Source organism: Scyliorhinus torazame, chromosome 4 (genome assembly GCF_047496885.1).
Source record: "Scyliorhinus torazame isolate Kashiwa2021f chromosome 4, sScyTor2.1, whole genome shotgun sequence".
Taxonomy (NCBI): Eukaryota; Metazoa; Chordata; class Chondrichthyes; order Carcharhiniformes; family Scyliorhinidae; genus Scyliorhinus; species Scyliorhinus torazame.
The window spans coordinates 117087108-117113642 of record NC_092710.1 but is presented as its reverse complement, the minus strand read 5'-3'; the positions used below and the strand labels follow the sequence as shown (position 1 = coordinate 117113642).

The following is a 26535-nucleotide window of genomic DNA, read 5'->3' as shown; positions in this document are numbered from 1 at the left end:
AGTTGCCCTTCAGAAGGTAGTTGTGAGCTGTCTTCTTGAACCACTGCAGTCCCAGAGTTGTAAGTACACCCACTGTGAGGGAGGGAGTTCCAGGGTTTTGACCCAATGACAGTGAAGGAATGACAATATATTTCAAGTCAGGCTGGCAATGACTTGGAGGAGAACCTCCAGATGGTGATGTTCTCAGGTATCTGCTGCTCTTATCCTTTTAGGTGGTAGTGGTCATGGGCTTGGAAGATGCCGCCTAAGGGAACTTGGTGAGTTCCTGTATTACATCTTGTGGATGTGAGTCATAGAAATCATAGAATCCCTACAGTGCAGAAGGAGGCCATTTGACACATTGAGTCTGCACCCCCCCCAAATCTCCGTAACCCCACCTAACCTGCACATCCCTGGATACTAAAGAGCAATTTTAGCATGGCCAATCCACCTAACCTACACAAATTTGGACTGTGCGAGGGAACCAGAGCACTTAGAGGAAACCCACCCAAACACTGGCAGAACATGCAAACTCCACACAGTGTTAGTAAGTCTTCACACAGCAAAGGCAGCTGCTCCTTTCGTTGTGTCCGGGTGTGAAAGTTGGAACTTTGATTTCAATAAGATTTTCCCTGGGCTTTCTGCCCCCACGGCAACCAGGTCACATAGGCTTATTACTGGGCAGAACGAGTAGGAGGTCACCTGTTTCTTATTTAGTACTCCATTTTACTTTAATTAAAAGAAGCAGTTTACATCATAACCATTTTATGATGTTCAGATTAAGGAGTCTCCCTTTGAGATGATAATGAGGAGGAATTTTGTCTTTGAGAGAGTTGTTAATATTGGAGTCTCCCACCCCTGAGAGATGTGGAGGTTGGGTCATTGAACATATTCATGGCTGAGGTAACCTTTCTGGAGAACAGGTCGCAAGTAACACCGTTGGACCAAAAGATTCAGGCTAAATATAACTGGCAGATTTTTTACATAGATGATTAAATAACACAGCAAAGTATATTTGTAAAGTGCCTTTAGCACGGCACAGTGGTTAGCACTGTTGCTTCACAGCACCAGGGTCCCAGGTTCGATTCCCGTCTTGGGTCACTGTCTGTGTGGAGTCTGCACGTTCTCCCCGTGTCTGCGTGGGTTTCCTCCGGGTGCTGCGGTTTCCTCCCACAAGTCCCAAAAGACGTGCTGTTAGGTGAATTGGACATTCTGAACTCCCCATCAGTGTACCCCTACACACATTGGAGTGTGGCAACTAGGGGCATTATCAAACAAAATTTGATACAAGGCCACATAAGGAAATATTAGGACAGATGACCAAAAGCTTGGTCAAAGAAGTCGAATCTAAGGAGCATCTTAAAGGAGAAAAATTAGGTAGAAAGTTTTAGATAGGGAATTTTGGGAGCTAAAATGCGAGCAGCTGAAAGCCACCAATGGTTAAACCATGGATCTATAAGATTCCAGAATTGGAAGAGCACATGAATCCTTGATGATTGTAGGGTTGAAGAAAATTACAGGGAAAGGGAGGGGAGAGGCCATGAAAGGATTTGAAAATTGAGGTGTACCTGATGGGTGAACGGGACTTGGTGCGAGATAGGATACGGGCAGCAGTGTTTAGGAGGAGCTCACATTTATGAAGGGTGAAAGACATGGAGGAGTGTTTCAGTAGTAGGTGACCTGTTGCTATTGGATATGCAGAAGCAAAAAGTTATAAGCTAACACAGCATGTTAAGTCACCTGTTTGAGCTGGTCTGATTGAAAGCAAATGTCAAAATCTAAAATTTCTTGGCAGTTTCTTTAAATTTTACTTGGAAAAATAGCCTTTGGTAGTACGTTATGGAGTCCCTATGGTCATGTGTTAGGTGAACGATGTAATAAGAAGTTGCCTTTTCCTTGATGGAACTGTGCCAAGTTGCATTTATATCGCACCTTTAATATCGCAAAACATTCCAAAGCACTTCACAGAGATGGATTCAGAAAAGCAAACCCCTGCTGTTCTCCAAAGTGATGCCATGAGACCCGAGAGAGCAGATAAGACTTTGGTTAAACATCTCATCTGAAAGATGGACCCTGCAACAGCACTTGCTCAGTACTGCACCTGGAATGTCAGCTTAGATATTGTGCTCAAGTCGCTGGAGTGAGACTCAATGCCACGACCATCAAATTCAGAGGGGAGCGTACTGCCAAATTAATCATGGCTGACACCTTTGACAGCTGAAACACAATTTGATTTGTTTGACTGGAAGTGAATTAGTGCATGGCACACCTGCTTGTCACCCAAAATTATTGGGGCTCTGAGTCAGTGACATATTCTCTGCTCTACCTTTCCAAGGAACTGCTTGGACAGAATCTTAAGCAGATTCACCTCAAACAAATGTCATCGTCTGAGATTCTTGATCTTTTTTTTTCTTCACAGAAAGCATCTGGGGAATGAGTAATGTTGAAGTATCCTATTTTAAAACAAATTGAAATTTCATAGGTTTCAAAAAAATAAAAGCAGGATTTTTGAAGTCGCATATTAAAGTGAGACGAGCCAATTTGTAGATTTTAATGTCTCACCATATACTTCAAACTGATACACAGAGGTCAACAGTTCAGCCCCTGCTCCATTATCCAGGATGGCTCCCTTATCCCGAGGGATAGCAGGTATTCAGAAAGCAGGCATTTTCTTTAATCCTGCACTCAAAGTGGGGAGGACAGCTGACTTGATTGTAAAAAGGGAGTAGAGCGAAGTACATTGCACTAAGTAGTTTGAACGTGAAGTTTGGTGGGTGAAATATGTCTGTTCGGGAAATTGGTTAACTCAAATCCAACTGTGACGAGTAGGGGATATCTATCCTTAGGGCGGCACGTTAGCACAGTGGTTAGCACTGTTGCTTCACAGCACCACGTCCCAGGTTCGATTCCTGCTTGGGTCACTGTCTGTGGGGTGTCTACACATTCTCCCCATGTCTGCGTGGGTTTCCTCCGGGTGCTCCGGTTTCCTCCCACAAGTCCCGAAAGACTGTTAGGTGAATTGGACATTCAGAATTTTCCCTTTGTGCACCTGAACAGGTGCTGGAATGTGGCAACAAGGGGCTTTTCACACTAATTTCATTGCTGTGTTAATGTAACCCTACTTATGACAACAATAAAGATTATTATTAGTTTTGGTATTTGTTAAAATGGAGGATTTTTAAATTCATTCATTTTTTAAAAACTATTTTTATTCAGAAAATGTTCAATTTATAAACAAACGAAAAGATCAAGCAGAACATGCAAATTCTTATAAAACTATTCCCACAACCAAGCCCCACCTTTCCCATAATTACCCAGAACCCTCCTCCAGCCCCTTTCCCCACCTAATCACCCCTCACAATTGCTGACCAAAACCAGCTCCTTAAAGAAGGTAATGAACAGCAGCCACACAGAGTAAAACACCTCCTCCCATCCCCTTACAGCGTACTTTATCTTTTCTAAATGCAGGAATTCTGACAAACTCCCCAATCATGCTGAAGCCTTCGCCAGCGTGGATGCTCTCCACAAGAGCCGAACCATCATTACTCTACTACCTTAACAGCAGAGCTGTTAGTGGAGAGGAAGAAGCTCCAGATGGAGTTTGTGTTGGTGTCGATGGGAAAGGCGGTGAGCCAGCTTCGTCATGTGAGAGGCCCTCCCCCCCATTTTTTCCCCTCCTGTGACATAAGGGTCTTCTAAGCCAGACGAGGACCCCTTACTCGACTTGTTCCTTGTGTTATAACCTCCAGACTTACCCCACTTTAAGCAAAAGTCAAACTCTCCAATTACACTTTTCCACCTGAACTGCACCTGTTAAACAAAGAACAATACAGCACAGGAACAGGCCCTGAAAGCCTATCGGTCATGATACCAACCTTGACCAAAACCCGAAAGAACAAAGAACAATACAACACAGGAACAGGCTCTAAACGGCCACAGTGAACCAAAAACCGAATCCCCAAACAGGAGCCACCTTATGTGAGACCATTCACCTCATGGCCGTCACCAGAAATCCCTTTTTTATTCATTCATGGGATGTGGGCATCGCTAGCTGGGCCAGCATTTATTGCCCATCCCTAATTTGTTGCCCATCCCTGAACTGAGTGGCTTGCTTGATCATTTCAGAAGGCATTTTGCTATGGGTCTGGAGTCACATGTAGGCCAGATCAGGTAAGGGCGGCAGATTTCCTTCCCTTAAGAGCATTAGTGAACCAGATAGCTTTTTCATGACAGTCGACATACTACCCTCAACAACAGCAACAACCTTTACTTATTTAGTGCCTTTAATGTAATAAAATAACTGAAGGCGCTCCACAGCAGTATTATAAAGCAAAATTTGACACCAAACTACATAAGGAGACATTAGGGTAGAAGACCAAAAGCTTAATCAATAATAATAGGTTTTAAGAAACATCTTAAAAGGAAGATAGGAAGAGACAGAGAAGATGGGGATGGGTTGAGTTCCAGAGCTTAGGGTCTCAGCAACTGATGGCACAGCTGCTAATGGTAGAACAATTAAAACTAGAGATGCTCTAGAGACTAGAATAGAAGGTGTACAGCTGTCTTGGAGGAAGTTACAGAGATGAAGAAGGACAAGGCCATGGAGAGATTTGAAAATGATGATGAGAATTTTAAAATCGAGCTCTTGCTTAACAGGGAGCCAATGCAGGTCAGCGATTATCAGGGTGATGGCTGAACTGGACTTGCTGCGACTTTGGACATGGGCAGCAGAGTTCTAGATGGCCTTAAGTTTGCAGAGAACGGAACGTGGGAAGCAGACTACGAGTGTGTTTGAATAGTCAAGTCAAAAGTTAACAAAGGCATGGGTGAGGATTTCAACAGAATATGAGCTAAGGTGGTTGTGGAGTCAGGCTTTGTAACAGAGGTAGAAATAGGCAGTATTAATGATGGTTGGAATAATGGTTGAAATCTCATCTCAGTATCAAATATGACACCAAAGTTGCAAACAGTCTAGTTCAGTCTTAGACAGTTGTAAGGGAAGGGGTTGGGATCCGTGACCAGGGAACAGATTTTGTGGTGGGGACTGAAGACAGTGGCTTTCATCTTCCTGAAATTAAATTTCTGCTCATCCAGTACCAACGTCAGGCAATCAGTTTGACAATTCAGAGGGAGTGGTGGAATGTCAGAGATGATGTGGTAGTTCTGGATATCGTCAACGTATGTATACAAACTGATGCTGTATTTTTGCATGAGGTCGCCAAGGGGTAGCATGAAAATGAGAAATAGTGGGGGCGAAGGAAAGATGCTTGGGGACACGAGAGATAATGGGGTGTGGGAGCTGCAAATGAAGTATGCAGATGATTCTCTGTCCATCACTATAGAAAAGAATGGAAACAGGTAAGTACAGTCCCACTCAGCTGAATAACAGTGGAGAGACTTTGGATAAGGGTGGTTTTGTCAACATGTCAAAAACTGCAACTAGGTTGAGAAGGCTGACCTGTGATTAAGAGCAGAAGCTTAGTCTTTGAGAGATGATTGGTGATGTATTTCCATTTGATCTCTTAGGAGATACTTTGAGAGATGCTTATATGTGCAGGCTGGCAGCGCTGCAGAGATTTTTGTTCTCCGTTTGCTGAATCATTTCAAAATTCTGTCATAACCGTCAGCAGATGTGAAACTTAATTGAGTGAGGGTGGAAAAATGGAGGAAAGCTGCAGTTTCTAGCCAGTGAAATCTTGCCGAACGTGATATTTGCCTGTTTATAATTCGAAAGAAATGCCTGCGTTGTGGAAATAGTACAAGGCTGCAGCTCTGTCTACTAGTTTTCAGTTGAGTCATAAGGGCAATGAATTTTCAGGCAAACTGAAACTCTCATAACCCAACTGCAAGATCTCCTCGTGCAGGTGTGTGGAAAAAACCGTAACTGTTACATCCAATATGGTACCAATAAGTAGTCTAATGAGCAATGACCTATTGACCGCTTGTAAACTGATTATAGTGCTATCATTTTTACGTTTTGTGCTGTGTTAATATTTTCAATCATTTGCTTCTGTATATTTCATTTCTAAATAAATCTCACCAAGTACCTAAGCTGCAGAAGAGTGTTATTGAAGGTGATAGGAAAATATGGCAAGCTTACCATGTATTGTCCAGTAGCATATGTATTGGTAAATCTTGGCATGCTAACCATTGTGAACTCATGAGAGCATTTGTCTTTTTCTGGAAGCTGTAATCTAGATTTAAGCACAAACAATGTTGAAAAGAAGTCCATACTGTTAACACCAGTATCATGCCCTTGTGGTAACCTGTATGTCGTATATGTCACTATAATGTTCATCTATTCACATTAATTTTACATTGCATAATCAGTTTTCTGCTTCAGAATTCCCTCTAAAAAGCAATAACTCCATGGCCTATGTTGTTTAATGCTGAAATGATTTGTACATTTATCCCCAATCAGATAGAATGGCAGATTGGAAATTCAAATTGGGGAAACTAAAGAGGTTAAGAGACGACATGAAACTAAACTAAAAAGTATATAAAAATACATAAAAAGCGCACATATCCTGGTGACTGGGAAAGATACAAGGAATGCAAAGGATTGCAAAACAAAATGGTAGTGTGAACAGAAATTTGTAAGGGATATCAAAATCAACATATATTTGTTACAATTACATTCTCTCATAAGTATGCTTTCCCTTAGTGGTTTGCTTTCCGAAATCCAGACTGCGTTTTCCAAACGCCACTTTTAAACAAAGCTTCCGTTCCTCTTTTAACAGCGAATCCAGTCCAGGATTTTATACCAACCGCTTTAGGATTTCTTTGTCTTGATTGCTGTGCAAACTGCTCATAATTGCTCTTGATTTCCTGACTGTATTAAAATGACATCTAATGTTTGATTTACCTTTGAAGGCTGCTGTCACACTTTAAATCTGGTTACTGCACTTGTCTCTTTAACTCTTAATCCTTGAATTCTTTGGAACTGTACCTTGATATCTGTTTACTTAACTCCACACTTAGTGAATGCTTCTCTTAATTTCTCTAGTTTCCTATTACTCCAGAGTATGGTTTTTCTTCTAAGAAGGCTGAGACAGATGTTCCCTCTTTAGCCTTTTAAAACCTACTGCTTCTAGCAGAGCTGTGAGAGCTCTCACTATCTATCTCCAACTGCAATCAAATGATCTAAACTAAAATTTAAAAGCTTCTCTAGCTAAGCAACCACTGCTAGTTTATTCATTCTTCATGCCGTAGCACTCGCTAAGGACAATAGAATCACAGTTGGAACTTAACCAACCCCCACACATACAAACACCTTTGTCCAGCATGAATCTAACGATAGGTTTTATCCTTGCTAGGCACCGAAACCATGATCAGCCATGATCGAATGGCAGAGCAGACTCGATGGGCCAAATGGCCCTAATTTTGCTCCTATATCTTATGAATCATTAAATTAAACCCACTTAAAACTATACCTCATTTCTAATGTTTGTCAGAAGCCATGTAAATCCCTTAAAACTGCCTTTGCTTTCCTAACAGCACTACAACTTAAGAAAAATCACATTGGCCTTGGAGGTTTACCAGAATGATATCTGAACTGCAAGGGTTAAATTACGAGGAGAGATTACACAAACTAATTTTGTATTCCCTGCAATTTAGACGGTCCGGTGATTTGGGAGGCCGGTAGATCCTGGGTAGGTAGACCTTAATTAAGTAGGTTTAAGTGCCATTTCGTCCCATCCCTTTTGGGTGGAGTTCCGATCCCGACGCCTCATGGGACTTGGGTATATCCCGCGAGGTGCGAAGGCAGTCGGGAGGCCCATGGAAGGCTTCACCCGGGATCTACCGGCCACGCTGTCTCCCGCTCTAGCACAACACAGCCACTGAACTGCGCCCTGAGTCTTCATTTCATGGGCAGCACAGTAGCATAGTGGTTAGCACAATTGCTTCACAGCTCCAGGGTCCCAGGTTCGATTCCCGGCACTGTCTATGCAGAGTCTGCACGTTCTCCCCGTGTGTGCGTGGGTTTCCTCCAGGTGCTCCGGTTTCCTCCCACAGTCCAAAGATGTGCAGGTTAGGTGGATTGGCCATGATAAAATTGCCCTTAGTGTCCAAAATTGCCCTTAGTGTTGGTTGAGTGGGGTTACTGGGTTATGGGGATAGGGTGGTGCGGGCTTGGGTGGGGTGCTCTTTTCAAGAGCCGGCGCAGACTCGATGGGCCAAATGGCCTCCTTCTGCACTGTAAATTCTATGTACATTTCTCACTTTAACTTGTGCCTTTGGTATCAGCTGTGGTGTAGTAGTAACACTTTCTAGTGAGAAGGAATGAAGCACATAATCTAGGCAATGCAGTACAAAAGGAATGCTGCACTCTTGACGGTGTTGCCTTTCGAATGAGACATTAAACCAAGCAACCCACTTGTCCTTTCAAATGGACGTAAAAGTTCCCACGGCTTTATTTAGAAGAAGAGAATGGTTATTAATCCACAGGACCCTGGCCAATTTTATCATTTAATCACCTTGTCTAAAACTAGACTATCTGGTCATTATCCATTGCTGCTCATGTGAGTTTACTGAGTCAAAATTGGTTGCGCATTTCCTACATTCTAATAATGATTACACTTCAAAAGTGCTTCATCACCTGAAAGTGGTTTCAGATGTCCTGAGGTTATGCAAGGTGCTTCATAAATGCAAGTTCTTACTTTCTTTGATGCTCTTATAAAGCAGATTATTTTTAACTCTCCACGCTCTGCTATGCACAATGGCTCATAGGTGCACAAGTAGTCTGGTTTGTCTCACTAATTATCCCATTATCACTGAGAGAAGGTATCTCCTTACCTCTGCTCAATCCGTTGCTCTGTCAACTCAACCTCATCAGCGAATGACTTAAAAGAAGAGTACCAGAGGAAAAATACTTTCAAATAAGGTTTAACCTTTTCTTCATATTTATTGTTAAAGATGCTTCACAATTTGAATAGAAACATTTCTTTGAATCTTGGATATGATGCAGCTGGGTCAGCAAGCCACAGGTCCAACAGATCAAGAATCAGCAACCTTTCCATTTATGGACACAAATTTGGGAGTAGTCTGGAAACTTTAACTCAAAAGGTCAGGAATGAGCTGAAACTGGTGATGAATTGATATGAGCGAGGAGCGAAGATCAGAAATTAAATATCAGAGATTAGGGATGGTAATGAATAAAGATCAGGGATGAGGTCAGAATGGTGACGAGCTGAGATTGGGGAAGAGGTGAGTATGGTGAGTTGAGATCGGGGATGAGGTGAAAATAAACTGAGATTAGGGATATGGTGAGAATGGGGAGAAGCTGAGATCAGGGATGAGGTGAGAATGGTGATCTGAAATCAAGGATGATAGAATACTGAGAACAATGGTGAGGAGCTGAGTTTTGAGATGAGGTGAAAATAAGGTGAGAATGGTGAGGAGCTGAGATCAGGAATAAGTTAAGAATGGTGAAGTTATGAGATCAGGGATGAGGTGAGGAGCTGAGATTGGAGATGAGGTGAAAATAGTGAAGAGCTGAGATTGCGGATCAGCTGAGATTTATGAGGGGCTGAGATTAGGGATGAGGTGATAATGGTGAGGAGTTCAGATTAGGATGAGATTAGAATAGTGAGGAGCTGAGATTGGGGATAAAGTGAGAATAGTGAGAAGCTGAGATTGGGGATAAGATAAGAATGGTGAGGATCTGAGATCAGGAGGTGAGAATGGTGAGCTGAGATTAGAGACGTTTTGCACTGAGTGCTGAATTTGGTGCATTTTGAGTGCTATCGTAAGAGTTTGGTGACCGAGGGAGTATAAGGCTTCATTTTTATCTAAAGTTTAGTCTTTCTTTTATTTAGTTAATTAACTTAAAAGTTGCTGTTTGCTTTAGAAGAAGGTGAATTTTCAATCAGCTTTAAACAGGCTTCTACTTGTAGGCACTTGCAGCTGGAGCTTGTTAATTATATAATTGGATTAGGCCAGTTTTCAGAGGCTAGATTCACAGTATAAAAGTGATCCCCTACAGTGCAGACTTTGTTTGCACTGAGTGCTGAATTTGGTGCATTTTGAGTGCTATCGTAAGAGTTTGGTGACCGAGGGAGTTAGGTGAGGAGGGAGTAAGGTGCTGCTTTCATTTTGTTTCCGACATTTCCGCAAAGAGTGAGAAGTGAGCCAGGAGTTTACAGAAAGTGTAGCTGACTGGGAGCAGAGTCGGAGGGCGGAGATCTAGTTAGTCCACAGGGCAGCTATATTCTGTCAGGTAAGAGGGGATGGAGGCTCGGCCAGTTGCATGCTCCTCCTGTAGGATGTGGGTGGTGAGGGATACCACCGGTGTCCCCGCTGACTATACCTGCGGGAAGTGCACCCAACTTCAGCTCCTCAAAGACCGTGTTAGGGAACTGGAGCTGAAGATGGATGAACTTCGGATCATCCGGGAGGCAGAGGGGGTGATTGAGAAGAGTTACAGGGAGGTAACCACACCCAAGGTACAGGACAAGAATAGCTGGGTTACCGTCAGGGGGAAAAAAACAAACAGGCAAACAGTGCAGGGATCCCTCGTGGCCATTCCCCTTCAAAACAAGTATACCGTTTTGGATGCTGTTGGGGGGGAAGGCCCTAGCGGCCAGGTCTCTGGCACTGAGTCTGGCTCTGGGGCTCAGAAGGGAAGGGGGGAGAATAGAAAAGCAATAGTTGTAGGAGATTCAATGGTTAGGGGAATAGATAGGAGATTCTGTGGTCGCGAGCGTGACTCCCGGAAGATATGTTGCCTCCCGGGTGCCAGGGTCAGGGATGTCTCGGATCGTGTCTTCAGGATCCTTAAGGGGGAGGGCGAGCAGCCAGAAGTCGTGGTGCACATTGGTACCAACGACATAAGTAGGAAAAGGGGTGTGGAGGTAATAAACACGTTTAGGAAGTTAGGCTGGAAGTTAAAAGCCAGGACAGACAGAGTTGTCATCTCTGGTTTGTTGCCGGTGCCACGTGATAGCGAGGCTCGGAATAGGGAGAGAGTGCAGCTGAACACGTGGCTGCAGGAATGGTGTAGGAGGGAGGGCTTCAGGTATTTGGATAATTGGAGCGCATTCTGGGGAAGGTGGGACCTGTACAAGCAGGACGGGTTGCATCTGAACCAGAGGGGCACCAATATCCTGGGAGGGAGGTTTTCTAGTACTCTTCGGGAGGGTTTAAAATAATTTGGCAGGGGAATGGGAACCGGATTTGTAGTCCAGCAACTAAGGTAGCCGATATTCAGGACGCCAAAGCGTGTAGTGAGGCAGTGGGGAAGGGAACACTGACAAAGGAGAGTACTTGCAGGCACGGAGATGGGTTGAAGTGTGTATACTTCAACGCAAGAAGCATCAGGAATAAGGTGGGTGAACTTAAGGCATGGATCGGTACTTGGGACTACGATGTGGTGGCCATCACGGAAACTTGGATAGAAGAGGGGCAGAAATGGTTGTTGGAGGTCCCTGGTTATAGATGTTTCAATAAGATTAGGGAGGGTGGTAAAAGAGGTGGGGGCGTGGCATTGTTAATTAGAGATAGTATAACAGCTGCAGAAAGGCAGTTCGAGGAGTATCACCCTAATGAGGTAATATGGGTTGAAGTCAGAAATAGGAAAGGAGCAGTCACCTTGTTAGGAGTTTTCTATAGGCCCCCCAATAGTAGCAGAGATGTGGAGGAACAGATTGGGAAACAGATTTTGGAAAGGTGCAGAAGTCACAGGGTAGTAGTCATGGGTGACTTTAACTTCCCAAATATTGAGTGGAAACTCTTTAGATCAAATAGTTTGGATGGGGTGGTGCTTGTGCAGTGTGTCCAGGAAGCTTTTCTAACACAGTATGTAGATTGTCCGACCAGAGGAGGGGCAATATTGGATTTAGTACTTGGTAATGAACCAGGGCAAGTGATAGATTTGTTAGTGGGGGAGCATTTTGGAGATAGTGACCACAATTCTGTGACTTTCACTTTAGTAATGGAGAGGGATAGGTACGTGCAACAGGGCAAGGTTTACAATTGGGGGAAGGGTAAATACGATGTTGTCAGACAAGAATTGAAGTGCATAAGTTGGGAACGTAGGCTGTCAGGGAAGGACACAAGTGAAATGTGGAACTTGTTCAAGGAACAGGTACTACGTGTCCTTGATATGTATGTCCCTGTCAGGCAGGGAAGAGATGGTCGAGTGAGGGAACCATGGTTGACAAGAGAGGTTGAATGTCTTGTTAAGAGGAAAAAGGAGACTTATGTAAGGCTGAGGAAACAAGGTTCAGACAGGGCATTGGAGGGATACAAGATAGCCAGGAGGGAACTGAAGAAAGGGATTAGGAGAGCTAAGAGAGGGCATGAACAATCTTTGGCGGGTAGGATCAAGGAAAACCCCAAGGCCTTTTACACATATGTGAGAAATATGAGAATGACTAGAGCGAGGGTAGGTCCGATCAAGGACAGTAGCGGGAGATTGTGTATTGAGTCTGAAGAGATAGGAGAGGTCTTGAACGAGTACTTTTCTTCTGTATTTACAAATGAGAGGGGCCATATTGTTGGAGAGGACAGTGTGAAACAGACTGGTAAGCTCGAGGAAATACTTGTTAGGAAGGAAGATGTGTTGGGCATTTTGAAAAACTTGAGGATAGACAAGTCCCCCGGGCCTGACGGGATATATCCAAGGATTCTATGGGAAGCAAGAGATGAAATTGCAGAACCGTTGGCAATGATCTTTTCGTCCTCATTGTCAACAGGGGTGGTACCAGGGGATTGGAGAGTGGCGAATGTCGTGCCCCTGTTCAAAAAAGGGACTAGGGATAACCCTGGGAATTACAGGCCAGTTAGTCTTACTTCGGTGGTAGGCAAAGTAATGGAAAGGGTACTGAAGGATAGGATTTCTGAGCATCTGGAAAGACACTGCTTGATTAGGGATAGTCAGCACGGATTTGTGAGGGGTAGGTCTTGCCTTACAAATCTTATTGAATTCTTTGAGGAGGTGACCAAGCATGTGGATGAAGGTAAAGCAGTGGATGTCGTGTACATGGATTTTAGTAAGGCATTTGATAAGGTTCCCCATGGTAAGCTTCTGCAGAAAGTAAGGAGGCATGGGATAGTGGGAAATTTGGCCAGTTGGATAACGAACTGGCTAACCGATAGAAGTCAGAGAGTGGTGGTGGATGGCAAATATTCAGCCTGGATCCCAGTTACCAGTGGCGTACCGCAGGGATCAGTTCTGGGTCCTCTGCTGTTTGTGATTTTCATTAATGACTTGGATGAGGGAGTTGAAGGGTGGGTCAGTAAATTTGCAGACGATACGAAGATTGGTGGAGTTGTGGATAGTAAGGAGGGCTGTTGTCGGCTGCAAAGAGACATAGATAGGATGCAGAGCTGGGCTGAGAAGTGGCAGATGGAGTTTAACCCTGAAAAGTGTGAGGTTGTCCATTTTGGAAGGACAAATATGAATGCGGAATACAGGGTTAACGGTAGAGTTCTTGGCAATGTGGAGGAGCAGAGAGATCTTGGGGTCTATGTTCATACATCTTTGAAAGTTGCCACTCAAGTGGATAGAGCTGTGAAGAAGGCCTATGGTGTGCTCGCGTTCATTAACAGAGGGATTGAATTTAAGAGCCGTGAGGTGATGATGCAGCTGTACAAAACTTTGGTAAGGCCACATTTGGAGTACTGTGTACAGTTCTGGTCACCTCATTTTAGGAAGGATGTGGAAGCTTTGGAAAATGTGCAAAGAAGATTTACCAGGATGTTACCTGGACTGGAGAGTAGGTCTTACGAGGAAAGGTTGAGGGTGCTAGGCCTTTTCTCATTAGAACGGAGAAGGATGAGAGGCGACTTGATAGAGGTTTATAAGATGATCAGGGGAATAGATAGAGTAGACAGTCAGAGACTTTTTCCCCGGGTGGAACAAACCATTACAAGGGGACATAAATTTAAGGTGAAAGGTGGAAGATATAGGAGGGATATCAGAGGTAGGTTCTTTACCCAGAGAGTAGTGGGGACATGGAATGCACTGCCTGTGGAAGTAGTTGAATCGGAAACATTAGGGACCTTCAAGCAGCTATTGGATAGGTACATGGATTACGGTAAAATTATATAGTGTAGATTTATTTGTTCTTAAGGGCAGCACGGTAGCATTGTGGATAGCACAATTGCTTCACAGCTCCAGGGTCCCAGGTTCGATTCCGGCTTGGGTCACTGTCTGTGCGGAGTCTGCACGTCCTCCCCGTGTCTGCGTGGGTTTCCTCCGGGTGCTCCGGTTTCCTCCCACAGTCCAAAGATGTGCAGGGTAGGTGGATTGGCCATGATAAATTGCCCTTAGTGTCCAAAATTGCCCTTGGTGTTGGGTGGAGGTGTTGAGTTTGGGTGGGGTGCTCTTTCCGGGAGCCGGTGCTGACTCGGGGGGCCGAATGGCCTCCTTCTGCACTGTAAATTCAATGATAATCTATGATTAATCTAGGACAAAGGTTCGGCACAACATCGTGGGCCGAAGGGCCTGTTCTGTGCTGTATTTTCTATGTTCTATGAGGCGAGAATAGTGAGCTGGGATCATGGATAAGGTGAGAATAGTGAGTAGCTGAGATTGGGATCATAGAATTTACAGTGCAGAAGGAGGCTATGCGGCCCGTCGAGTCTGCACTGGCCCTTGGAAAGAGCACCCTACCTAAGCCCACACCTCCACCCTATCCCAGTAACCCAACCCAACCTTTTTGGACACTAAGAGCAATTTAACATGGCCAATCCACCTAACCTGCACATCTTTGGACTGTGGGAGGAAACCGGAGCACCAGGAGGAAACGCACGCAGACAAGGGGAGAAAGTGCAAACTCCGCACAGATTGGGGATGAGGTTAGAATAGTGAGGAGTGAGATTGGGGATAAAGTGAGAATAGTGAGAAGCTGAGATTGGGGATGAGGTGATACAAAATTGAGATTGGGGATGAGGTAAGAATAGTGAGGAGCTGAGATAGGAGATGAGGTAAGAATAGCGAGGAACTGAGATTGGAGATGAGGTGAGAATGGTGATAGCTGAGATCGGAGATGAGGTGTGAATAGTAAGGAGCTGAGATCAAGGATGTGGTGAGAATGGTGAGGAGCTGTGAACAGGGATGAGGTGAGAATAGTGAGGAGCTGAGATCTGGGATAAGGTGAGTGGTGAAGAGTTGGGATCAGGGATGAGGTGAGAATGGTGAGGATCTGAGATTGGGGATAAAGTGAGAATCGTGAGGAGCTGAGATCAGCAATATGTGGAAAACGTGAGGAGTTGAAATTATGGGTGAGATAAGAATGGTGAGAGCTGAGATCAGGAATGAGGTGAAAGTGGTGAGGAACTGAGATTAGGAATGAGGTGAGTTTATGAGAAGCTGAGATCGGGGGTGAGGTGTGAATAATGAGGATCTGAGATTGGGGATGAGGTGAGAATAGTGAGGAGCTGAGATGGAGCATGAGGTGTGTATGGTGAGCAGCTGAGATTGGGGATGAAGTGAGAATAGTGAGGAGCTGAGATTGGGGATGCGGTGAAAATAAACTGAGATTGGGGATAAGGTGAGAATGGTGAGGAGCTGAGATTGGAGATGAGGTGAAAATAGTAAAGAGCTGAGATTGCGGATCAGGTGAGATTGGTGAGGAGCTGAGATCAGGGATGAGGTGATAATGGTGAGGAGTTGAGATTGAGATGAGGTTAGCATAGTGAGGAGCTGAGATTGGGGATAAAGTGAGAATAGTGAGAAGCTGTGATTGATGATAAGGTAAGAATGGTGAGGATCTGAGATCAGCAGGTGAGAATGGCGAGGAGCTGAGATTAGTGATGAGGCGAGAATAGTGAGGAGCTGGGATTGGGGATAAGGTGAGAATGGTGAGGAGCTGAGATTGGGATAAGGTTATAATAGTGTGGAGTGAGATTGGGGATAAAGTGAGAATAGTGAGGAGCTGAGATTGTAAATGAAGTGAGAATGGTGAAGAGCTAAGATTGGGGATGAGGTGAAACTAAACTGAGATTGGGGATCAAGTAAGAATGGTGAGTAGCTGAGATTGAGGATAAAGTAAGAATGGTGAGGATCTGAGATCAGAGATGAGTTGAGCTGAGATTGGGAATGAGGTGAGAATAGTGAGGAGCTGAGATTGGGATGAGATTATAATAGTGTGGAGTGAGATTGGGGATATAGTGCGAATAGTGAGGAGCTGAGATTGTAGATGAAGTGAGAATGGTGAAGAGCTAAGATTGGGGATGAGGTGAAACTAAACTGAGATTGGGGATCAAGTAAGAATGGTGAGTAGCTGAGATTGGGAAAAGGTAAGAATGGTGAGGATCTGGGATCAGGGATGAGGTGAGAATAGTGAGTAGCTGAGATTGGAGATGAGGTGAGAATAGTGAGGCACTGAGATTGGGGTTGAGGTGAGAATGGTGAGTATCTAAAATCAGGAATGATGTAAGAATAGTAAGGAACTGAGATTGGGGATGAGGTGAGAATGGTGCCACGCCGAGATTAGGGATAATGTGAGAATGGTGCTGACCTGAGATCAAGGATGAGGTGAGAATGGCGAGGAGTGGTGATCAGGGATGAGGTGAGAATAGTAAGGAGCTGAGATCTGGGATAAGGTGAGAATGGTGAAGAGTTGAGACCAGGGATGTGGTGAGGATCTGAGAATCGGGAGAAAGTGAGAATCGTGAGGCGCTGAGATCAGCAATATCTGGAATAGGTGAGGAGTTGAGCATGTAGGTGAGGTGAGAATAGTGAGAGCTGAGATCAGGGATGAGGTGAAAATAAACTGAGATTGAGGATAAGGAGAGAATGGTGAGGAGCTGAGATTGGGGATAAAGTAAGAATGGTGAGGATCTGAGATCAGGGATGAGGTGAGAATGATGAGGAGCTGAGACTGAAGATGATGTGACAATAGTGAGGGGCTGAGATTGAGGACGAGGTGAGAATAGTGAGCAGCTGAGATTGGGATAAAGTGAGAATTGTGAGGATCTGAGATAGGGATCAGGTGAGAATAGTGAGAAGCTGAGATTGGAGATAAGGTGAGAATGGTGAGCAGCTGAGATCTAGGATAAACTGAGAATTGTGAGGATCTGGGATCAGGGATGATGTGAGAATAGGAAGGAGCTGAGATTGGGGTTGAGATCAGAATGGTGCTGAGCTGTGATTGAGAATGAGGTGAGAATGGTGCGGAGCTGAGATCAAGGATGAGGTGAGAATGGTGAGGAGCTGAGATCAAGGTGAGGTGATAATAGTGAGGAGCTGAGATCTGGGATAAGGTGAGAATGCTGAAGAGTTGAGATCAGGGATGAGGTGAGAATGGTGAGGATCTGAGATTGGGGATAAAGTGAGAATCGTGAGGAGCTCAGATCAGCAATATCTGGAATAGATGAAGAGATGAGTTTGTGGGTGAGGTAAGAATGGTGAGAGCTGAGATCAAGAATGAGGTGAGAATGGTGAGGAACTGAGATTAGGGATGAGCTGAGAATACAAGAAGCTGAGATCGGGGTGAGGTGAGAATAATGATCTGAGATTGGGGATGAAGTGAGAATAGTGAAGAGCTGAGATTGAGGATGAGGTGTGTATGGTGAGCAGCTGAGATTGGGGATGAAGTGTGAATAGTGAGGAACTGAGATTAGGGATGAGGTGAAAATAAACAGGTTGGGGATAAGGAGAGAATGGCGAGGAGCTGAGATTGGGGATAAAGTAAGAATGGTGAGGATATGAGATCAGAGATGAGTTTAGCTGAGATTGGGAATGAGGTGAGAATAATGAGGAGCTGAGATTGTAGATGAAGTGAGAATGGTGAAGAGCTAAGATTGGGGATGAGGTGAAACTAAACTGAGATTGGGGATAAAGTGAGATTGGCGAGGAGCTGAGATTGGGGATAAGGTAAGAATGGTGAGGATCTGAGATCAGGGATGAGGTGAGAATAGTGAGGAACTGAGATTGGAGATGAGGTGAGAATAATGAGGCACTGAGATTGGGGTTGAGGTGAGAATGGTGAGTAGCTAAAATCAGAGTTGATGTGAGAATAGTAAGGAACTGAGATTGGGGATGAGGTGAGAATGGTGCTGAGCTGAGATTGGAGATAAAGTGAGAATGGTGCTGACCTGAGATCAAGGATGAGGTTGAGAATGGCGAGGAGCTGTGATCAGGGATGAGGTGAGAATAGTGAGGAGCTGAGATCTGGGATAAGGTGAGAATGGTGAAGAGTTGAGTTCAGGGATGTGGTGAGAATGATGAGTATCTGAGATTGGGGATAAAGCGAGAATTGTGAGGAGCTGAGATCAGCAATATCTGGAATAGGTGAGGAGTTGAGCCTGTAGGTGAGGTGAGAATAGTGAGGAGCTGAGATCAGGGATGAGGTGAAAATAAACTGAGATTGAGGATAAGGAGAGAATGGTGAGCACCTGAAATCTGGGATAAAGTGAGAATTGTAAGGATCTGAGATCAGGGATGATGTGAGAATAGGAAGGAGCTGAGATTGGGGTTGAGATCAGAATGGTGCTTAGCTGCGATTGGGAATGAGGTGCGAATGGTGCGGAGCTGAGACCAAGGATGAAGTGAGAATGGCGAGGAGCTGAGATCAAGGTGAGGTGATAATAGTGAGAAGCTGAAATCTGGGATAAGGTGAGAATGCTGAAGAGTTGGGATCAGGGATGAGGTGAAAATGGTGAGGATCTGAGATTGGGGATAAAGTGAGAATCGTGAGGAGCTGAGATCAGCAAAATCTGGAATAGATGAAGAGATGAGTTTGTGGGTGAGGTAAGCATGGTGAGAGCTGAGATCAGGGGTGAGGTGAGAATGGTGAGGAACTGAGATTAGGGATGAGGTGAGAATACAAGAAACTGAGATCGGGGTGAAGTGTGAATAATGAGGATCTGAGATTGGGGATGAGGTGAGAATAGTGAGGAGCTGAGATTAGGGATGAGGTGAAAATAAACTGAGTTTCGGGATAAGAGAATGGTGAAGAGCTATCATTGGGGATAAAGTAAGAATGGTGAGGATCTGATATCAGGGAGGAGGCGAGCAGCTGAGATTGGGGATGAGGTGAGAATGGTGAGCAGCTGAGATCTGGGATAAAGTTAGAATTGTGAGGATCTGAGATTAGGGATGAGGTGAGAATAGTGAGAAACTGAGATTGGGGATAAGGTGAGAATGGTGAAGAGCTAAAATCAGTGATGATGTGAAAATAGTAAGGAGCTGAGATTGGGGATGAGGTGAGAATGGTGAGGAGCTGAGATTTGGGATAAGGTGAGAATTGTGAGGAACTGAGATCAGTGATTAGGTGAGAATGGTGAGGAGCTGTGATCTGGGATGAGGTGAGAATAGTGAGGAGCTGAGATCAGTGATTAGGTGAGAATGGTGAGGAGCTGTGATCTGGGATGAGGTGAGAATAGTAAGGAGCTGAGATTGGGATGAGGTGAGAATGGTGAGGAGCTGAGATTTGGGATAAGGTGAGAATTGTGAGGAACTGAGATCAGTGATTAGGTGAGAATGGTGAGGAGCTGTGATCTTGGATGAGGTGAGAATAGGGATGAGGTGAGAATAGTGAGGAGCTGAGATCAGTGATTAGGTGAGAATGGCGAGGAGCTGTGATCTGGGATGAGGTGAGAATAGTGAGGAGCTGAGATCCGTGATTAGGTGAGATTGGTAAGGAGTGAGCTCGGCGGTGAGGTGAGAATGGTGAAGAGTTGAGATCAGGGATGAGATGAGAATGGTGAGGATCTGAGATTGGGGATCAAGTAAGAATCGTGAGGAGCGGAGATCAGCAATATCTGGAATAGGTGAGAAGTTGAGTTTGGGGATGATGTAAGAATGGTGAGAGCTGAGATCAGAAATGAGGTGAGAATGGTGAGGAACTGAGATCAGGGATGAGGTGAGATGCTGAGATCAGGGATGAGGTGAGAATGGTGAGCAGCTGAGATCAGTGGTAAGGTGTGAATAATGAGGAGCTGTGATTGGGGATGAGGTGAGAATAGTGAGGAGCTGAGATTGAGGATGATGTGGGTATGGTGGAGCTGAGATTGAGGTTGAGGTGAAATCGGGGATGGTAAAGATTGGTGAGTTGCTGAAGACCAGTGAGACGCAAAGATCGTTAATGAGTGGCGATTGGCACATGTACCAAGCACAAAGAGAAAATACCAGCACATGCAGAGAAGCTGAATAGTGAAGGAGACTCTGGGTAGTTCTGTGATGCTTTATTATACCAGCTGCCCCATCTCCTGCCACTAAATGGAGACTTGTGGCTGAGAGTTATGAAGCCTCACTCCAGGAAGTGGAGGGTGAGCTTAGGTAAACTGTCAAGCTTTTCTATCTCTACCATTGGTCCACTCAACTGTTGATTAATTGCAGCAAAGCTAATAATTCTTATGGGAAATTCTCTTAACCTTTCTCTATAATGTAGTTGTGCCCCTATCAGAGACTGGACCACGAAATATGAGGCGGCGTGACCACAAGAGTTGTCCAAGAAGATCAGCAATTCGACAACAGCAAACTGTAGAGAACAATGAAACTGTTCCTGCAACCTTCGCCAGTTCGCCTCAGAGGTAAGCTTTTATTGTCTACAATTCTACAAAGGTAAAAATCATTGGTTATGAGTACGAGCAAGTGTTTTTTCCTTGTGCCTCCTTCTCCTTGTGCCTATCACTCTTTGCTCCTCCACTCTTTGCTGCTCCCATTACTTGTTCCTCCTTCCACAACACATTGTCCCTCTTCCTCCGTCATTCCACACCTGATGCAGTGATCCAACTATGCAAGTGCAGAAGCAATCAAAGACCTTGCCTAAGATGCTATTCTTTATCTGTCAGCCTGGATGGTAAGTGAGGGCAGGCTATTGACCTTTTGAAGTTGTCACAGCCGATCTGATGTAAGCCGTGATGACAGGGGAGGGATAGGTGGTGGGCAGGACCTGTTGCGGGATAAGATACAGATAGCAGAATTTTGGATGAAGTGGAGTTTATGGAAGGTGAAAGATGGGAGGCCAGTCAGAAGAGTATTGTAGTCTAGTCTAGAGCAATAAAAGTAAAAATGGTGTTTTCAGCAATAAAATGAACTAAGACAGGGACAGAAATGGGCAATGTTACAGACGTGGATGGAGAGGGGATGGGGTTAAAAGTTCGTCATGATCAAATTGAATGCTGAGACTGATGCTGTGTGTAGTCAAATTCCGGTGGCGGCAAGTAGGGAGAAGCTGCGCACGAGGTAGCTCCTGGCAGGGGACCTGAATTTTGGCCTTTTTTGTCCAGTTTCTGGGGTTACTTTTCCGAAAAATCCCATCTAGTTGATAATATGAGGTTCCCACATTAAATAAATACCAAGGGAAAGGGGAAAGAAACCTGCAGATAGAACATTGTTGATGGATTTGGCGACTTCACGAGGCTCCTCAGTGGAGAGAATGGCGGAGACTGCTCCTGTGTCTCCAGCCACTCCAATAACGGCTGGTATACTTGCTGGTGTACTGGCGACGGAATCCGAGAAACAATTTGAGAAGCAGAGGAGAGTTATGTCTGGGGACCTTCGAAAGTCGATAGAGGAGGCCCTGGATCCATACGGTCAAAGCTGGAGAAAATCTCTGAGCATGGTGCGGTGATTAAGGACGTGGAGACGGCTTTGTCGAAGCACAGCGACAAATCGCCTCGTTGGAGTCTGACATCTCTCTCTGATGGCCGGTGAGAAAAAGATGCTGCCCTGTATAAGTGTGGAGTTTGGGGTACCCGGCGAGGCTTCGAGTAACTTTTGAGTTGATGGACTATTATTTAGATGCACTGGAGGAGGCAGAGGCCTTTGTTAAAAAACATGTGCTTGGTTTGATTCAATTCTGTGTTCATAGAATCATTGAATCATAGAATTTACAGTGCAGAAGGAGGCCATTTGGCCCGTCGCGTCTGGACCGGCTCTTGGAAAGAGCACCCTACTTAAGCCCACACCTCCACTCTATCCCGTAACCCAACAACCCCACCTAACCTCAGGGCAATTAATCATGGCCAATCCACCTAACCTGCACATCTTGTGGGAGGAAACCGGCACACCCGGAGGAAACCCACGCAGACAGTGGGAGAACGTGCAGACTCCGCACAGATAGTGACCCAAGCCGGGAATCGAACCTGGGACCCTGGAGCTGTGAAACAAATGTGCTAACCACTATTCTACCGTGCCGTGTTCTTGTGAGGTTTTTGATTGTTCAGGATGGAAAGGGGTATTGGGGTTTCCTGTACATATGTGTTGGTATTTCTTTGTTCTTGGGTGGGACGATTGTTTCACATGTTGGATTTTGGTGGGGGGGCTTAATGTTATGAGGAGTGTTGGTATATGTTTTATGGTTGTTACATGAAATATATAGCTCCTGGTGGCAATATAATTTTCCATGGGGTTCTATTTCAATCTGTGTCCTCGGGATGGGCAGCAGTTTTTCTTTCATTTTTACCCTGCGTGGGGGCTGTCCTGCTAGCAGTAAAGTCAGCTAGCTACCGAGAGCGAGGTTGGGTGGGGGGGGGGGGGGGGGGGGGGGGGGGGGGGGGGGGGGGGGGGGGGGGGGGGTCTGCAACTTATTATACCAGTTTAGTTTGGGATAATGAGCTCAATGTTTTTGTGTTATGTTTAGGGTTGGGGCTAGTTGGGAGGGGGTATTGTTCATTTTCACGTTACCGATATGAAAATTTGGGAGGGGTATTGTTTGGAAGGTCAGGGTTAGTTTGCCGATGGTGGCTACATATTTTTCTTTGGTTTGTTTTGCAGGTGAGTTTGGCGGCCATCTCGGGGTGAGCCTTGTACCTGTACTCTCTAAGTAGTTGCTTGGCAATCCCTTTTGGTGGAAATGGCTGACTCCGCGATAAGGGGAGGTGGGAGGTCCCCAATTCGATTGGTCACCTAGAACATAAGGGGGTTGGGTGGCCCAGTGAAAGGGTTTCTCTCCTGAAAGGTTTGAGTGCTGATGTGGTGTTTTTGCACGTGACTCATTTGCGGGTAAGGGACCAGAAAACAGATTGCAGAAGGGGTGGATGAATCAGGTATTTCATTCAGGCTTTGATGGTAGAGCCCGGGATGCAATAATATTGATCAATAAACGGGTTATTTTTTCGGCTCCAAGCCAATGGTGGACCCCAACGGTAGATATGTGATGGTCAGCAGGTTTTTGGCAGGCACATTGCTGGTTCTGGCCAATGTCTGGTCAATGATGATACGGCATTTGTTAGAGGTTGTTGGCCTCCATTCCAGACTTGGACTTACATCAACCAATTTTCTGGAGAGGATTTAATCTGTGTACTAGATCCGAAGGTGGATCAATCTAGTCCCAAGTTGTTGGCTCCATTAGGGTTAGCGAAGGTGTTGTTAGCTTTTGGAGCAGTTGGGAGGGAGTGGATCCGTGGTGGTTTTTACACCCAAGAGATAAGGAATTTTCTTTTTTTCCCCCATGTCCATTAGTTTTAGTCTAGGATTGACATTTTTCTGGTGGGTAGGTCCCTTCTCCTCGGGCGAGAAAGGCAGGGTACTCGGCTACTGTAATTTCAAACCACGTGCCACACTTTGTGGACTTAGTTCTGGAGTCAGGCCTCTCTCAGCGCCCGCCATACAGGTTGGATGCAATGCTATTAGCAAAATAAAGGATTTTGCAGGCGTATGTCTTCTGCCATTGATGAATCTATCCAGCCCTCCACGTTGTGGGAAGCCCTTGAGGTGGTTCTTGGGGGGAGACAATCTATAAGGCACTTATGGAAAGGACTGCGATGTTGGAGCCAGTTCCTGGGAGGTGAACCAATCTGGGGCTGAATAGGTATCCGGGTGGCCCATGATTGGGCCTCACTTCATAATTGTAATTATGCTAGTCTGGTTAGTGGGGTTAAATCTGATTTGCAGAAATGGGGTAACCTTCCCCTGTCCTTGGCGGGCAGCGTCTAAACTATTAAAATGAATGTCCTCCTGAGGGTTTTATTTTTTTTCAATGTCTCCACATTTTTCTCCTTTTTTGGAGAAAAAAAGTGCTTTTTTTGTTAGTGTTGACAAGCTGATGATCTCCTTTATTTGGGCAGACAGATCCCAAGGATCCATAGGACATTTCTCCAGAGGGATAGACAGTTGGGTGGGGGGGGGGGATGCAGTTTAGCATTACCCAATTTGCTATTGTAATATTGGGCAACCAACATTGAGAAGGTGTTGGGGTGGGTTATTATATTTCCATATGGAGGCGAGTTCTTGGAGGCACTCGAGCTTGGATGCATTGGTAGCTGCTTTGTTTCTGTTCTCCCTGCGAGATTTTCTTCAAATCTGGTGGTGGTGTCCACCCTGGGAATATGGAAGTAATTTAGACAACATTTTAAGCTTAGCTCCATGTTGTTGTTGGCCCCTATTTGTGGTAATCACCTTTTTGTACCGTCTAGCTTAGAGTCGACTTTTAGGTCGTGGGAGGGGAAAGGTCTTGAGAGGTTTGTGCACTTGTTCGTGGAGAGGCAGTTTTGAGTAGCTTGCGGTAAAGTTTCAACTCTGTTGGGGGCGGGGATATCTTGTTCCGACACTTCCAGATTCATAACTTTTTGCGAAAGACTTTTGCCTCATTTACCTTGTCACCATCATCCTCCCTGTTGAGGAGGATTCTATCTTTAGCAGAGTCTGTTGGGGGGTGTATTTTGGGTATCTATGGCCAGATGGCCCAGTGGCACTGCTGCCTCACAGCTCCAGGGGCCCAGGTTCAATTCCTGACTTGGGTAACTCTGTGTGGAGTTTGCACTTTCTCCCCGTGTCTGAGTGAATTTCTTCCGGGTGCTCCGATTTCCTCCCACAGTCCAAAGATGTGCAGGTTAGGTGGATTGACCATGATAAATTGCCCCTTAGTGTCCAAAAGGTTAGGTGGGGCTACTGGGTTACGGGGATGGGTGGAGGTGTGGGCATAGGTAGGGTGCTCTTTCCAAGGGCCGGTGCAGATTTGATGGGCTGAATGGGCTCCTTCTGCACTGTAAATTCTATGATTTTACGTTGTCAGTGGAGTTGGTCCCAGTAGATGGGTGAAGGCAAAGTGGGAGGGGGAATTGGGACATATTGTGGAAGAGGAAGTGTGGAGTGAGGCCCTTCGCAGGGTAAACTCCAAACCTCATGTGCCCGACTCAGCCTGATCCAGTTTAAAGTGGAACATAGGGCCCATCTATTAAAGGCTAGGATGAGTGGTTTACTTTTGGGGGTGAAGGACAAGTGTGAAGGTGTTCTTGAGGGCTGGCCAATGATACTCTTATGTTCTGATCATGTCCCAAGTTGTTAAGCTTTTGGGTCTCCTTCTTTAACACCATGTCAGTAATTCTTAACATCGAACTGGAGCTTGTCCTTTGGTGACCATTTTCAGCGTATCGGACTCGCCGGTACTGCAGACGGGGGTAAAGGTGGATGTTCTCACCTTTGCCTCATTAATAGCTCTGAGGTCAATTCTGTTTGGGTGGACGTCTCCTACTTCTGGCCTGGCTGGGTGACCTCATCAACTTTTTGCATTTGGAGAAGGTCAAGTACACTGTCAGGGGGTCGGTTGAGGGGTTCTATAAGATGGCAGCCTTTCATTTCCTTCTATCATGAGTTAGTCACCGTCAGTTGTTAGGGGCGGGGGCTTAATTTGTTTTACTGGGGTCGACTCCACTGACAACATAGAATCATAGAATTATAGAATTTACTGTGCAGAAGGAGATTGTTTTTTTAATATGATCTGTACTGTTGGTTGTGGTTATTTTATATTGTAGCTTGTAACATCTGTTTTTATATAGTGTTAAAAATAAAAAATCTTCAATAAAAATATATATTTTTAAAAGAAATTTGTGTGTAGTCTGGGTCAGTCTGAAACAGTGGGCGGAATTCTCCGACCCCGCGCCGGGTCAGAATCACGCAGCGCTGGTCCTCCGATTCTTCGCGACCGGAGAATCGGCACCATTGGCGCTGCCACAGTCGGCACGGCTCCGGTCGGGAGCGGCACTCTCGGCGATTCTCCCAGCGCGATGGGCCGAGTTAGGCCGAGTCCCGCCGGCGTCGTTCTCGTGTGGTCCTAACCGGCGGGACCTCGGCGTTCATGCTGCGGGGGGCAGTCAGGTGGAGGGGAGGGGGGATCCGACTCACGGGGGGGGGGCCTCCACAGTGGCCTGGCGCGCAATCAGGGCCTACCGATTGGCGGGCGGGCTTATCCTGGTGGTGGCCTATGTTCCTCCGTGCCTGGCCCCTGTAGGTCTTCGCCATGTTGCGTCGGGGCCGGCGGGAAGACGGCAACCCACGCACATGTGCAAACTCACGCCAGCCGTGGCGCACATGCGTGGACCCGCGGCGCCATGCTGACGCCCGAATCAGCAGCTGGAGCTGCATGTGTTGTGCTGGCCCCCTGTGCGGCGCAGGATCGCTGATCCTAGGGGCCAGCCGGAGCGTTTTACGACGGCGTCAACACTTAGCCCCAGGATCGGAGAATCCCGCCCAGTGGCTTTGGACATGCTTGGAATCAATGGCATTGGAAAAGATTCACCCCAAAACTACTTGAATTATCTGTAGTTTTGACTAATTAGGGCATTTGACTAATTTTGTCTCCCTGGCAAGGTCTCTCACCGGGGCAAAAAAATCCAGGCGTGTCGCCTACAATATTCTGGTCATTGATTTCTGAACCTACT

The 26535-nt window shown here is 45.6% G+C and overlaps 1 protein-coding gene across 1 annotated transcript in view; it reads left to right on the top strand.

Moving 5' to 3' along the window:
- The window catches only part of LOC140411422 (pecanex-like protein 2), a 429375-nt gene that overhangs the window by 65157 nt on the left and 337683 nt on the right, over nt 1-26535 (top strand). The window contains exon 7 of the mRNA XM_072500529.1: nt 20322-20463. Within this exon, the coding sequence (XP_072356630.1) occupies nt 20322-20463 (142 nt within the window). The remainder of the gene's footprint in view (nt 1-20321; nt 20464-26535) is intronic.